The following is a 15,178-nucleotide window of genomic DNA, read 5'->3' on the forward strand; positions in this document are numbered from 1 at the left end:
CTTTTGCAGTGCACGCAAAGAAATGTTTTTAGGTTTCAAAGTCAATTATTAAACTATTTTTCTGTAGGCGTCAATTATATCCAGCGAACAATTAATACATTTGATTTGTTTGTGATATTTGCGCAAAGCTACACAATGGGCTATCTATGCTTTGCCCACCACGGGTATTGAAACCCTAAAAAACCCGGGTTTTAGCGTTGTAAGTCAGCAAACATACCGCTGAGCCACTGGGGGTTTGCACTAGGTTAACCAACGCTCGTTTTTTTTAGTTTTGAGCTAATGAAATAGAGAGAAGTCAACAGTACTTATCGCCAACTCTTAGCGTACTCGAATTAAATATACTTTTATAACGAGCCCACTAACCTAAAATGATTAGTGTGGTTTGGTCTCAGCGGCAACAGGACGCGGGCTGTGAGCCCTCGAATCCATAGTCCCGCGTGATAAGAACCAGGCGTCTATTTGGTCGAATAACGAACAGAAAGGGCTTTAAATTTTTCAAATTCATAAAATTTGATTTAAAAAATCAAAAGCTCGTTGTGTTTTCAATTATTTCAATTATTTTTGGGAGAACTTTAAAAGGCCGATTCTTTTATTGTAGTTTTATTATAATCGATTAAACTAAGCAGCTTATAACTGTTTTGTTTTTCATAACTAAACAGTAAGCTAGAAAAGACACGAGTAAATAATCTATAGACAATTTTCTTCCCCTTTTTGATAATGTTATAAGTAGAGTCAATCGTTTACTGTTTAACAGTTTTCACTTCTTATAATTGAGGGTTAACATACATGATACTAACTTATGTTTATAAGAAAATAATAATTCAATATTAGTTATAAAACTCAGCTAAGAATATTGTTTTTAAATTGCGCGCAAAGCCACACGAGGGCTATCTGCGCTAGTCGTCTCTAATTTAGCAGTGTAAGACTAGTCATCACCACCCACCGCCAACTTTTACCAGCGAATAGTGGGATTGACCGTAACATTATAACGCCCCCACGGCTGAAAGGATGAGCATGTTTGGTGCGACGGAGATTCGAACTCGCGACCCTTGGATTACGAGTCGAACGCATAACACACCTGGCCATGCCGGGCCTTACTATAAATGACACAGAACAACACATAGACCAAGTAGTTTACTGTAAGGACGAAACAGAGACCTAACTTCAGGCATACAAGAACTAACACACCTTGTGACATTAAAAAATAATGTCGTTCCTATTTTGAAAATGTATGACGAAGCAAGAATGTGCTAAGTAGCTTCATGTTTTTATTATTTTACCCCATTTAATTAAGTCTTCCGGTGGAATAGCGATACGTTTATGAACTTACAACGCTAAAATCCGGGGTTCGGGTCTCTGTAGTGGATTTTGTTCTGAAACAAACAACTGTTTCAACAGATTGTAAACAACACCACGAACTGAAAGAAATATGTTAATGAGATACTAATTATTATTAATAAAAACCATACTTAAGTGAAACTAAGTGAAAAACTAAAGTTTTACCACAAAACTTATTGATTTAGTTATTCATTACGCTTATCTTCTGTTACATATATTTATTTCAAAAATGTTTTATGTAAGAAAGCTGTATGCTATACATAAAGTATGTAGTTTATTTCAGTAATGATATACACTTCGTGAATGATTTTGTCTGTTTTTGAATTTCGCACAAAGCTACTCGAGGGCTATCTGTGCTAGCCGTCCCTAATTTAGCAGTGTAAGTCTAGAGGGAAGGCAGCTAGTCATCACCACCCACCGCCAACTCTTGGGCTACTCTTTTACCAATGAATAGTAAGATTGACCGTCAAATTATAACGCCCTCACGCTGAAAGAGCGAGCATGTTTGGTGCAACCGGGATTCGAACCCGCGACCCTCAGATTACGAGTCGAACGCCTTAACCCATCTGACCATGCTGGGCCTATTCGTGGATGAAGAGAAATCCTTTTTAGATTCCAAGATTAATATTATTTTAAAGGTGGGTGGAGTTCTAAAGACCTGTGTTCGGTACCACATGGATTTCATTATTTAATCATGTCGTTAGAATTGAGTTAAACTGACAACAAATACATCTTGTGTAAGGAATGCTAAAAAGAAATAGTTTATCTGAACCATTAGGGTAAAAACACAGCTGAAATCAGTGAGTAATTAAATCACAAAGTATTTATGTTGTTCATATTTTATCTTTCTAACTTGTGTTGTAGTATCTGAAAATCCTTTGTGTAAATTCGAAATAAAATTATATTCCACCAAATCGTGTTATGGATGTAAGAAAAACACATTTATACTGGAAACGTTATGAGCTCTAACTTTTTATTAATTGCGAGATAACAGTAGTGGTTTCCAGGTCCACTAGTGCGGCAACACTACATAACGTTCGTTCGTGGTACAACGCAATGAAAGTATATTTTCCAATCTGTTTGGAAAAGAAATTTGTAATGATTTACTTTAGACATTGATCCACCGATGAGTTGTTGGATTATGCTTGCGTCATTATTTATACTAAAATCGCTTGCGTTCAATCAAGGGCAAGACACAAATAAGAAAGAGAGGAAATAAGACGTCAACTACATGAATGAAGCACGAAGAATCATTTGTTATATTTGATTTTCCAATCACGTATAAGATTTAAGGCCTCACGGAGAATGTATCGATTAGTGACCAGTGGTGTGGCTCTTCCAGCTTAACCTTACTGTCGCAGTTGGATCGTTGTTTACTATATTTCCACGAGAAAAGCAAATGTATAATTTTTTTCTAAATATCAAATTATTATGTAACGCTACGTTTATTCGTGCGTGACCGGTTGTAAGATGTAGGGTTCATTGAAAATGTAAGTTTTATATAGAATTAAAAAATAACTTTTTTGTCTAAAGAAGAGAACAATAGTAAGAAACACGAATAAATGATTATTTGTTATCAGTTGCAAGTTGAAAACGTGTAATCCCTTTACTCGGGAAAAATCACAATTACTGGAATATAAAGCGATACATTTTTCTATTAGTTTATTGAAGAGTGAACTAAGTCATGACCCACCTGGCAAGTTTCTAAGGGTCAAGATGTTGTGAAGGTCAAAACAAGTTCAGAGACTCTTGCCTGAATATATATGTTGCACGTAACGAAAGTGGTCACAAAAAGTTAAGTTTCAGTTTCTGTTTACTATTTTGAAAGAAACTAAAACTTCAACACCAGTGAAAGAAGCTAAAAACCTAAATAACAGTTGAGGTTGAACATGCTCAGAACAAGATAATGTAATAAACAAATTCTTTAAAGTTCAAAATTTAGGTTATTTCTCTTCTTCGATATATACATATAGATATATAACAATTATCTTTCAGGAATGTTTCATAACCCCATATAACTTTGTGATAAGTAACCTTGATGTTAACTTTTAATAAATGTTATATGATAAACTATTTCTAAAATATACTAAAATAATAATCGTCCACCTCCGATAAACCCACATCATATATGTGTCTCTCCTCAATTATCTTCCTGCGGCCACCTAGAGGAAATACTCTCCGTGAACAGCAGATGGAAGACTGATTCAGGAAGTCAGGCCAGAACAGAAGGTTCAATATAAGGTATTCCATAGAATGCGTTGCACATTTTGAAAACCATTTGCAACTACAAATATCACCACATTACTTGTGTCCGAAAACAAATAAATAATGTCGAGAGCCAACCTGAAATAATGTTTTGTTTTTTTTTTTTTGGCGATTGTCAGTATAATTAACACACCATTTAATTCGAATATGTGACCGAACAAACAAGACAATCAACAACACGAGCCTTGTTTCTTCACTGTTCGCTGTGTTGTATTAAACCAGTAAATTCGTTTGTCAATAAATCGCAACGCCAACACTATTCTCGACATTTACGGCGTTCGGCACCATCGACATTGAAGTCGCCTAACTCAACAGACTACAGCTGTTTAAGTGGTATTGAAGTAATCTAACTCAACAGACTACAGCTGTTTAAGTAGTTAGGATGATTTGTGAGACGAAATTTCAAGCTGCTGCTACATTTATGTTGCTTGTTTCAACATGAAAATGCTGGGGTGATTTATATTTAATAAAATCCCGTAAAGTTTTTTTATATGACAGTGAAACAATTTACTAATCCATGTTGTATGTGAACTGTCAATAATATTACATTGTTTATCCTATATCATATCAATGTTTTAGTAACGTAATCCGTGTGATAGTGAGTTTTCTTGTTCAAAATGTATTCCAACTTAATTCATTTACTATATTGCGAGAGAAATAAACTGACAAAACATTACACGAATCGAATACAAAGCGATTTTAAAGTCAAGAAGTTGGAAATTGAATCTGAACTTCAGTTATGGGTATTTTGTGTCACTCAACTCTCAGTATTTATTTATTTTCTGTTTAAGTGTGCAGTGAAGAGGAAGGATGGTATTGTGCGTAAGCTCAAAAAAAGGCTTTCAGTGTTCTTCAAGATAAGCCTGTATTGACTTTTGGATTGTGTGAGAACGCTAACACCCCTCTCTGCCTCAAACCATCGAATCCAATAAACATAATTGATACAAGCAAAAAACTTCAAAGTTTTAAACAGTAATCGGTCGATGATGTGGCAGAAGCTCGTTCGAAACAATACGTACAATAATAAAATAGCGAATAATTGATAAACATAAAATAATGCTGTTCAACGTATCGTATGTGTAACGTATTTTATATACAGGGAATCTCTACACATCATATACAAAACTCATATATTATCAAGATATCAAATACAATCACACTGTGAGCATATTTCAGTTGAACAGTATACATATTTTGATACATTTGAAGTAACGCTTTATATGAATAGCTAAACAGCATGAAAAACATAATCACGTTTGAATTTTTTATAAATAAATTAAGCTTGAAATAGTTGTGTGTGTGTCAGAAATCTGTTCAATCAGCATTTTATAATATGTACGTAAAATATCACAATCAAAATATAAGACTAACGTTTATTTTCGGTTAATAATATACACATTTTTCAAAGACGTACGTACGTGACATATTGATTTTTATGTAATTAAAGATTTTATTCTAGAAGTGCGACTTTGATTATTTACGTACGCCGTCCTTAAGTTTCTCCTACTTTAGTCATTCTGTTCTACTCTGTCTGATTCGTTATCTACTCATAGTGGACACAGGTCAATAACAGCTATAACTGATTGTGAGTAGTTCACTTATTGTAGGTGTTATTAATCTTTATAGTGTAAAGACTAGTTTGGTTACATTGTATGTTAAGGTAAAATCGTTGGTTAATTCTCAGTCCATAATTGGTTTGCCAGTTAGTTATTCATAGTTTTTATTTCAATCTTGTGAAATTACTTATGTTATTGTTGTGGCCAGGTGTTTAAGCCGCTGGTCTCGTACTCTGAGGGTCAAGGGTTCGAATCCCAGTCACAATAAACATGCTCGCCTTTTCAGCCGTCGGGGTGTCATAATGTGTCGATCAATCCTACTATTCCTTAGTAAAAGAGTAGCCCATGAATTAGCAGTGGGTGGTGATGACTGACTGTTTCCCTCTAGACTTACACTGCTATATTAGGGAAAGGTAGCGCAGATAGCCCTTTGTAGCTTTGCGCAAAATTAAAAAACAACAACAACAAATGCTTTATTGTTTCATACCACATAATCAATAGACCTCTTTAGATATTGTAAGCTGTAATGTTAATTCTGTTTTTTGTTAATTTCACACGGAGCCAACAACCAACTCGACCACTTAAAACTACTTTTTAAACATCTGCTTATTAATAAGTATATTCGTTTACTTTGTGAGTAATTTAACATAAAGAACACCACAGTAGAATAAAAACGTATTTAGACCCGTGTTAATTTAAGAAGACCAATGGCTAACCTATTCTACAAAGAGCCTAGATGAGGTTGGAAAAGCTGACTTATTGGTATAAAATGTTTACACCAGGCCCTTGAAGGTGACAATCTTGTCTTTTGTTGATATGAATAACAGTGTCATTAATAACAACACACTCCATCAGGCACGCTAATGAACCAATACTGGTACCAATGAAGTTACAGGTTTTGTTAAGTATTCATAGTCATACCACAACTAAAAACGAATGGTTTTTCAATGTGTAGACAATCAGTATGCAGCAGCACCAGAACTAAGAATAAAAAAGAACTGTTCGTTCCAGAACTGAAGGATACAGCCGAGATCCAACGAATCTTAAAATGAAAGGCTTTGGTCAATAATTAGAAGGTCAAGACAAATAAGCCAGTAAGCCCAGCTGACTTACTTATAATAACCTCAAACTATGGTTTTGGATATAATAAAACTGTTTGTTCTATGATGCACCTAGGACTAATATTACATTTGGTTGGGGTAGGGTATATTTGATTCTAAACTTTTGCTTTAAAAATTTTAATCTACATAATATAATACAGTGGAGTGTGAAGTATTTATGTACTATAGCCCCCTTTCCTTCCAGAAGATAGCTCAAGGTAGCTTTGCTTTAAAACAAACGTGCAAGGAGATCTTTTCCTTACCAATTTTATGTTTAAAGACAATCTATTTTGAAACATGATCTTGTTCACTCTAACAAAAAAATGCATTCTCGGTTTCAGTGGACTTTTATGTCATGGAATAACATGGGAGATATTACATTTCAACGTAGAAAATGGACTTTTTTGGCACGAAACTCATTGTTCCTTTTGACTACCTACCTCCTTTTTATGTTTTGGTAATAGTCTTGGCAATACCACTAAAGAAGCGAAAAATGTTAGTAGATGCTTTGTACGCTTCTAGCCATCTGATTATAAATAAATAATGTGATATTTATCGTGTTGGAAGTCACCAAATGCTTCGTTGGTTTCACTATGGTCATTGTTAGGAATAAATTAATTGATTTGATCTTCTTTCTCAATTGGAGTATCTTGAACAAATTTTTTTATGTAATCTGTTAGTCTTCCAAATACTGTTCAGCATATTGTTACTTTTTTAGCCCATGGTCCTGTTGATACTACTTTTTTTTCCTAATATCCTTTTAATAGGCATAGACATGTCTATAAAATTTATTGTATTTTGACAGATGCGAGATTTATCTTGGCATCTGGGATAATTGGCACATGGTTATTGCACATGACATATGGTAGTCTAAAATGAGGAACCTAATCCACCAAATAAAAATAATGTAGATTCACCAACATTAGGGGCACATTTTTGAAGTTCAACAATGTCCATCTCTTTGGGTATCTCACCTCACTCATATTTTAATCATGAGGGTATCCTGAAAATGAGAATTGATAGATGTTAGTCCACTTCCATTCTTCCTTGGGGATGCATTAGCACAAAGAATATTGATGACCGGTAATGCTTTTACCAAAATCTCTAGCTTCACTACTGGATTAAAGTATAATCTAAGATACTATCTGTGGTAAAGTTTAGTGTCTCTAAATCTGTCTTTGAATAGAACAATTCATGAATGAAAAACAAGTGACTAACACAATCATCATTTAGTTCTATGTCATATGATATCAGGAAGGTCAGTATTGATCCACTTATATTGTAAGTTAACTTTTAAGGAGGTAATTGGTGAAATAAACAACCAATCAAACAGTGGTATCACCTTTAACTCACCAGTCCAGCGTTGTGTATGTGCGTGTGAGAACTTCATATTTGCGATCTGAAAATATCGTTTAGCTATAGCCATCAGAGAGACTTATATACTTCAGAAATTTTTTGTCACCTTCTTGTGCAACCGACTGAGCAGTGAGAAGATGAATGATGTCATTGGAGCCTGATTTACAGGTATAACCATAAATAATATGCATAGTGGGTACATAATAAAACATCAAAATAAAACTAGTCTCGATATCTTAAATCTAAAATCAAAAGTTGAATTACATCTTGCTACAGTAATATTGTACAATATAGGTTGTGTATTACATGCAACAATATCTACGTTGTCTCAAGGAACATTTGGAGCTTTATAAGTAGCCAACCACAAGCAGGTGTAACAATAACCAGGTCTTAACATCTATTTTGTTGCTTGCATACCTTTATATTTGATACATCTTTTAAATTCTGACACTTTTTGTTCCAAATCTTGAGAAAATGTGTAAATTTTTGTTATCAAACACTAAAAAGAAGTCCTAACTTTTCAAAATACTACATTTTAATTTCGTTCATCTTTTAATGACACAATTTTATAATCTATGAAAGTAGGAAGAATTTCCCGCACCGAGTTCTAATGCTGCATTTAAACCAATTATACTATATAACTACATATAAAAACTAAATCTCAGCTTACCACAGAGAAGACAAAACTGGACAAAGTTCAACTTGCACTTTCTTGTTACATGAGCAATATTTTCTAATTTTCCTTTGTTCTCCTGGGTATTTTAGGTATGCTTCAATTTAGCTTTTTTTGGTACATAGGTACTATTTGCTTCTGTTCATTTATTACTATGTAAACTTATGTTGGTGCATCTTACGTAACAACTGTGTCTAGTTCCTTTTTCTTTTTACACTGTAATATGGGCCACAGTTACGATGAAAACCAGAATCTGGCAATGACTTAGTGTGCTTGAAATCAGAGTGTTTACAAAGTCCTGAGTTAATTATCAACGACCTTTTACCGGGGCATATTTGACATTTGAAGTCACCTGAGCATCCTCTATATTCTTGATGAGATTGAAGCCTAATAATATTGTAGACCTCCTCCATTATGTCAGTCGCCTCTTACTAAAGGAAGATATCGATCGATCAGTTTCCCACTTGAAGGCTGAAATCGTGGGCAATTCTACCAGCGTATAAGTTCAAAGGGTCATAAGATATGGGCGTATAATGTACGACACTAGGTCATAAGATGTAGGCGTATAATGTACGACACTAGGTCATAAGATGTGGGCGTGTAATGTACGACACTAGTGGTATTTTGTAAACTAGAGGAGTCAGTACATCCATCAATGCTTATTTCCCGTCTCCACCTTTCTTCTACAACAATGATTTTGTATAGGTCTGAGTTTCAATACACTTTAAAAGTTTCTTCATATACGTATAGGTTTGTTATCTGTCTGCATAATGACGCAAACCTAATCTGTAAAAATAAATATCGCTCCATGTGTTATTGGTCCATCGGACGCTTTAACTTGTAGTGTTTTTTTACAGAAGAACTATTTAGTTTTTGCTATGAGTAGAATCAATTTATTGAAGCCAAGAGTGAGAGGTTTACCTTCGTTTAATAGATCTCTGCCTGCATGAAACATCTGAACATCTTTGTAGCCGTGATTCGAGACCAGTTTGTTGACTACTTTAATACCTGCCGTTCTTTTCAAAGTGGTAAATTATGCTAGATTACATGAAACCTACAAATATATTTATATACTTGAATGACCAACCATTTACATTTCTGTATAAGATGAAACGAAGAAGTGAGGTGTCTTATAATAGTTAAGTTGGCCTTGCTATAACTTGACGTTGTAACTTCCACTTATTCCTAATTTGTTATGTACAAAATAATAACTTATCTTAGTTTACAAATTTCACCAATGTAAAAAGAAGAAATCATTTCGAGGGTACAAACAACTTTATAATGTTTTAATATAATTAGAATAATCAGATCAAACTTTAAAATTATATAAGTATATAAAGTGGTAGTTCGGTCTATAGGACCTTAGCAGTAAGCTTGTTTGTTTGTTTTTTTTGGAATTTCGCACAAAGCTACTCGAGGGCTATCTGTGCTAGCTGTCCCTAATTTAGCAGTGTAAGACTAGAGGGAAGGCAGCTAGTCATCACCACCCACCGCCAACTCTTGGGCTACTCTTTTACCAACGAAAAGTGGGATTGACCGCACATTATAACGCCCCCACGGCTGGGAGGGCGAGCATGATTGGTGCGTCGCGCGCCTTACGCGCTTGGCCATGCAGGGCCCTAGCAGATAGCCCGATGTGGTTTTGTTATCGGAAAACACATACACACGTACGTCTATAAGACATTAAAATATAATATGCTATTATGACTAAAGGAAACCACTTTAAAAATTAAATAGAATTTTATTATTTTATAACTTACTTTAAAGTAATTTCTACGTTATGAGCACCTTTATCGAAAAAAACAAGCTCCATATTTGAGATGTTTTGTGAAAACTCGTGTGTGAGTGCAGTAATTTAATTGATTTCTTCATCATAAAGATGGTTGCAGAAAACTTAAATTGGACATTAGATAAATCTAACTCAAATAAAGTTAAAACGTGCCTTTATAAAGCAAGATAATTTTGGGTTTTAATGTGTCCTTTGGTATTTTTCTATTTCATTTATAAGATCAACTTGGTTAACATGAGAAATTCTGTTTCTTGGTAATAAAAATAAGCAGTTGATAAGCGGTAAGTAAAACTCAAAGCAAGTGGTAATGTGTTTAGTTAAATACAAGTTAATGGGACATGAGTGCTGACGTTTTGCTTGTTTCTATCTCGATATTCGCGAAAACCTACACGAGGACAATTGGCGTTAGTTGTCCCTTATTTTGAATTGATAAACTAGAAAGGAGGCGAGTGGTCAGCAGCACTAACCATTAATTCTTGGACCGGCTCTAAAGTAAAGGTAATATTTTTGTTTATGAGTGAAAAGAAATGACTTACAGATTCACGGTCTTGCACACTAACCTGCAGGCCACGCTTGTACGAAAAATACAGCAGTAGTTCTATTTAAAATCAACAATAAACGTGCTTACATCCTTTATTAATAACATAAAATGCTCAGGAAAGTATAGCAGTTATTAATATTAGGTGTAGTTTATATGATTCACTTACATGCATGTCTTGCACATTTTCGAGATTTTGTAATTCAGAAGTTCGAAGTTTTTGATATATTGCTAAATCTTTCCAATTTCTCAGTTGATTAAAAAACAGTTGCTCTTCATGTTTCAGTTGCTCATTATGAACAACATGATTTTGCTAATGATGTATCTTGCAACAGAAAATATTTTCTAGTCTCATTCAAAACTACTGAAAATAAAAACTCTAAGCCCATAAGCATACAGTTACTAAGCGCAGAACAACAGGAACTCAGCAGTGCATATTAAGTTTCAAAGAAATATTTACTTACCGAGTCCAGGGTAGCCATAGGAGAACACACATCCATCCGTACCGCTAACAACTGCATGAAGCACATCCATCAAAGTAGTGGCACAAACCTCTGCCTGAAGTTGATAACGTTACCTTCAGAATACAACTTATTTAAAACAAATGATAATTCATGGCACTGTGCATGAATAGAGCCGATAGGCTGATAAGGTTTTAGTTTTCTTTTTCGTTAATCGTATTTTAATAAAATCACATTTATTCTTCTTCCTTGGATGTAATTACATCCTATGATTTCGGAACTGATTTAATGTTTCTAGTTTTAATGAAATGCTTAACTTAAAAGTACGAGTTTGTGAAAACTAAGCAATATTAATTCCTTAGGGTAATTTAGTTGTATTATTTATATGCAATTCCTAAGATACAAGTATCTTTCCCTTCACAAACTAAATTGGGAGTTTTATTTATGCAGCAAATCATATTTCTTACAACAAACTACGTTCTGATGCATTATCTGTATTTCTCTTTATAAGATCCATGTGATGAATTAATGAGTACAACATAAGCCTACCTGACTATTTTCTGGAGTGAACACTGCATCGAAAGCAAACATTTTAGGGGCATTGATTCCTGCTTGCTTGGAAGCAGAAGAAGATGTTCCACTTTGTGTTGAAAGGGCAGAAGAATCGTAAACAGCAACTTGCTTCTTTCTGGGGTCAATTGTTAAACAGCTTGCAGCGCCAACTGCATTACTGATCCGTAACATGACCTTTACCTAATTATAAATAAAAGATTAGTTCAGTCACCTTGTCTTTAAAGCGCTACCTGGGTAGACCTGGACGAGTTTCTTTCTTTGATCAAACCTTCTGTTAACTTTTGATCACACTCCTTAAAGTTTTCAGTTATAAATCAAATGAAATAATTTATCTTTTACAGCAAGAATAACTGTTTTCATCATTAGTGTATTCTTTAAGATATCAATCTGGAGTTTCGAGTAAAACGTTTGAAGCCAAAAGATAAACTATTAAGGTGGTCATGGTACTGATCTTGATTCCAGTTGTTTGACCAGTTGCAGGTTTCAGGGAAGTGTCGAGAAACACTGGCTTATACCAGATCGCAGTCTTGAATTCGAAGTCAGGATAAATTAAATACAAAATCTATTAATACGAGAAACCTAGAAGTAGAATACATAATCCTTTAACACTCCTACGAAAAGTGGGGCCTAATAGGCCCCAGAGCAATTTGCAAGGTTATTAATATTAGGCTAATAATTTTGTATTTAAATGAAATTGCCATTTAAATCCATTAATGAATGGATTAACGAGATTCCCACTGTCCCTATCTACTATCTAGCGAAACCACAGCCAGGGGAACGGGCTTGGAGAAATCAGGACTAGAAACGTCTTTTCGTAGGAGTGTTAATAACTAGAACCTAGAACTGGAAACCTGGAAGTAGAATACAAAATCCACTAATGCTAAGAACCTCGAAGTATAATAAAGAATCTATTGATAGTGGGAACCTAAGAGTATAACTCAGAAACCACTAATACTGAAAACCTAAAAGTGGAATACTTAACCAACTAATACCAAACCTAGAAGTGGAATATAGAATCCACTAATAGTGGGAACCTTACAGTGGAATACGAATTTCACTAATACTGAAAACCTAAAATAGGAATACTTAACTAACTAGCACTAAAAACGTAGAAGTGGAATATAGAATCCACTAACAGTGAGAACCTAAGAGTGGAATGCAAATTTCACTAATACTGAAAACCTAAAAGTGGAATACTTAACAAACTAGCAGTAAAAAACCTAGAAGTGGAATGTAGAATCCACAAATAGTGGAAAACTAATAGTGGAACAAAGAACTGACAAAGGATGGCCATATATGCAATTATATTGTTTTACGAAAATTTATTTTAGGATTGTTGATAAAATTCCACATCTTGGAAAAGACTATAATTTGATTCAGATGTGGTGTTTCTGACACTGTTATAATCAGGAAGCATGTAGTTGAAAAGCGCTAGAAGTAATGGTTAATTATGAGGTGATAATTTACCGAGTCTGAAAATGTGAAAAACTGAAATATAGTATACATATTTCTTGAAAGTTTAAGGACCTTAAGCATATTAGTAGCGTAAAAACCAAATCAGGTAATGTTGTAAAATGTGGTTCAACATACGGCAATAACTTTACAATGAAACTCCATATAAAAATTTATAACAATGAGGGAAACCAATTGATGCTTTAGTAGGAATTTCTACATGTCTTAGAGTCGTGTGTTGATTCATATATTTAGAAATAGCTTAACATCGTAGAAACAAAGAACTTGTTGTAGTAGTTTGTTTTTTGGTTTTTGAATTTCCCGCAAAGCTACAAGAGGCCTATCTGCGATAGTCGCTCCTAATTTAAGGGTGGAAAGGCAACTACTCATCACCACCAACCATCAACGTTTGGGCCACTCTTTTACTAATGAATAGTGGGATTGATCGTCACATTTTAACGTCCCCACGGCTGAAAGGGCGAGTATATTTTGGTGTGACATGGATTCGAACCCGCAACTCTCAGGTTACGAGTCGAATACCTTAACCACCAGGCCATGCTGGGCTTATGGTAGTAGTCCAGATATTTCTGTGATACATTCCAAATATTTTAAGTATTTTAAATTTTTTACAAAAATATTTTAATATTAGAAAATCATATATCACAAAGTCATCAATGTCGAAGAGAACAGTGATATCTATATCCTTTATTTTTATAGACTATGAAATACGCGGTCTTACAAAACAATAAACAGTGGAATTTTTAGTTTGTAATTAAAACAATTTTATTGGTCACAAACTGTACCAATGTTTATCAGATGCTTCAAAGCATTGTGGCATGTACAATATACTATAAAAGGAACAGTTTGTGACCAGTAAAACTGTTTTAATTACACACTTTAAAACATCCCACGGTTTATTGTTTTGTAAGATTGCGCGTTTCAAAGTCTGCAAAAATAAAGGATATAGATATCACTGTTCTGTTCGACATTGATGACTTTGTGATATATGATTTTCTAATATCAAAACATTTTATTCACAAATTTAAAAGACTTAAAATATTTGAAATGTATTACAGAAATATCTAGCAGAACAGCAATATCTATATCCTTTAATGCGGCATGTACAATATACAATAAAAGGAACAGGTTAATTAACCAACGTTTGAAGACAAGGAAGGAAATATTAACTGTTGCTCAAAATGAGGGGAAGTTGCATTCGACTGAGTACGGCTTTTGTTCTAAATATGCTCAGAAGACATTTAGTCAATAAGCCTATGTAATATCTGGTATTCATAATAAACTGTTGGTTGACAGTTTTGGGTAGACAGTTAGACTGCATACGTTTCATTAGAGGCTCTTCCGGAATTTACATAAATAGCTGAATTAGTTGACAGACATATTAACTACTACCACATCGAAACTTAAATACGTACAGAGGAATAGCTTCTGACATGCACAACGATAGGATAATGTGACTACTAGAACTTGATCTTCTCAAACAATAAACCAAATGGTTGCGTGGTTTGACTATAAATTGACGAATCTGTTATGCAACATTTTTGTAACATTTGTGTCGAACCTTTAGATTCAATAAGCAATATTTTTGGATGTCACAGTCGTAATTCTAAGATGAATCACTGAGAAAAATTAAGACTAAATTATTATAAAATTTTCAATGTAACAGTTAAAGCTGAACAGTAAATTCAGTGAAATTATGTGTTGTCAGAGGAAAAGTAAAAAAATAATAATTGGTGTTTATCGTATTAATTTTGAAGGATCAATCAATCACTGGTTGTTCTACGAAACAAATGTAGCTTTAATATATTTTCCTTTTCTAAATGATGTAACTGGAAGTTTATCTAAAACCCAAAAGAAAGGGTGTTGGGAATTAAGCACAAAGCTACACAATGGGTTATCTGTGCTCTGTTCACCCCGGGTATCGAAACCTGGTTTTTAGCGGTGTGAGTCTACAGACATACTCTGTGTCACTGAGATGGGTGAAATCTGAGTCTTTTGTTTGTTTGGAATTAAGCACAAAGCTACACAATGGGCTATCTGTGCTCTGCCTATCACGCGT

General features: G+C 34.2%; 1 protein-coding gene across 1 annotated transcript in view; it reads right to left on the bottom strand.

Moving 5' to 3' along the window:
* Positions 1-15,178, bottom strand: part of LOC143252353 (uncharacterized) — a 235,130-nt gene that overhangs the window by 46,037 nt on the left and 173,915 nt on the right. Inside the window, exons 5-6 of the mRNA XM_076504337.1 lie at positions 11,626-11,829; positions 11,080-11,173 (exon numbers count right to left, since the gene is read on the bottom strand). Coding sequence (XP_076360452.1) covers positions 11,080-11,173; positions 11,626-11,829 — 298 coding nt within the window. The remainder of the gene's footprint in view (positions 1-11,079; positions 11,174-11,625; positions 11,830-15,178) is intronic.

This window comes from Tachypleus tridentatus, chromosome 6 (genome assembly GCF_004210375.1).
Source record: "Tachypleus tridentatus isolate NWPU-2018 chromosome 6, ASM421037v1, whole genome shotgun sequence".
Lineage (NCBI taxonomy): Eukaryota > Metazoa > Arthropoda > Merostomata > Xiphosura > Limulidae > Tachypleus > Tachypleus tridentatus.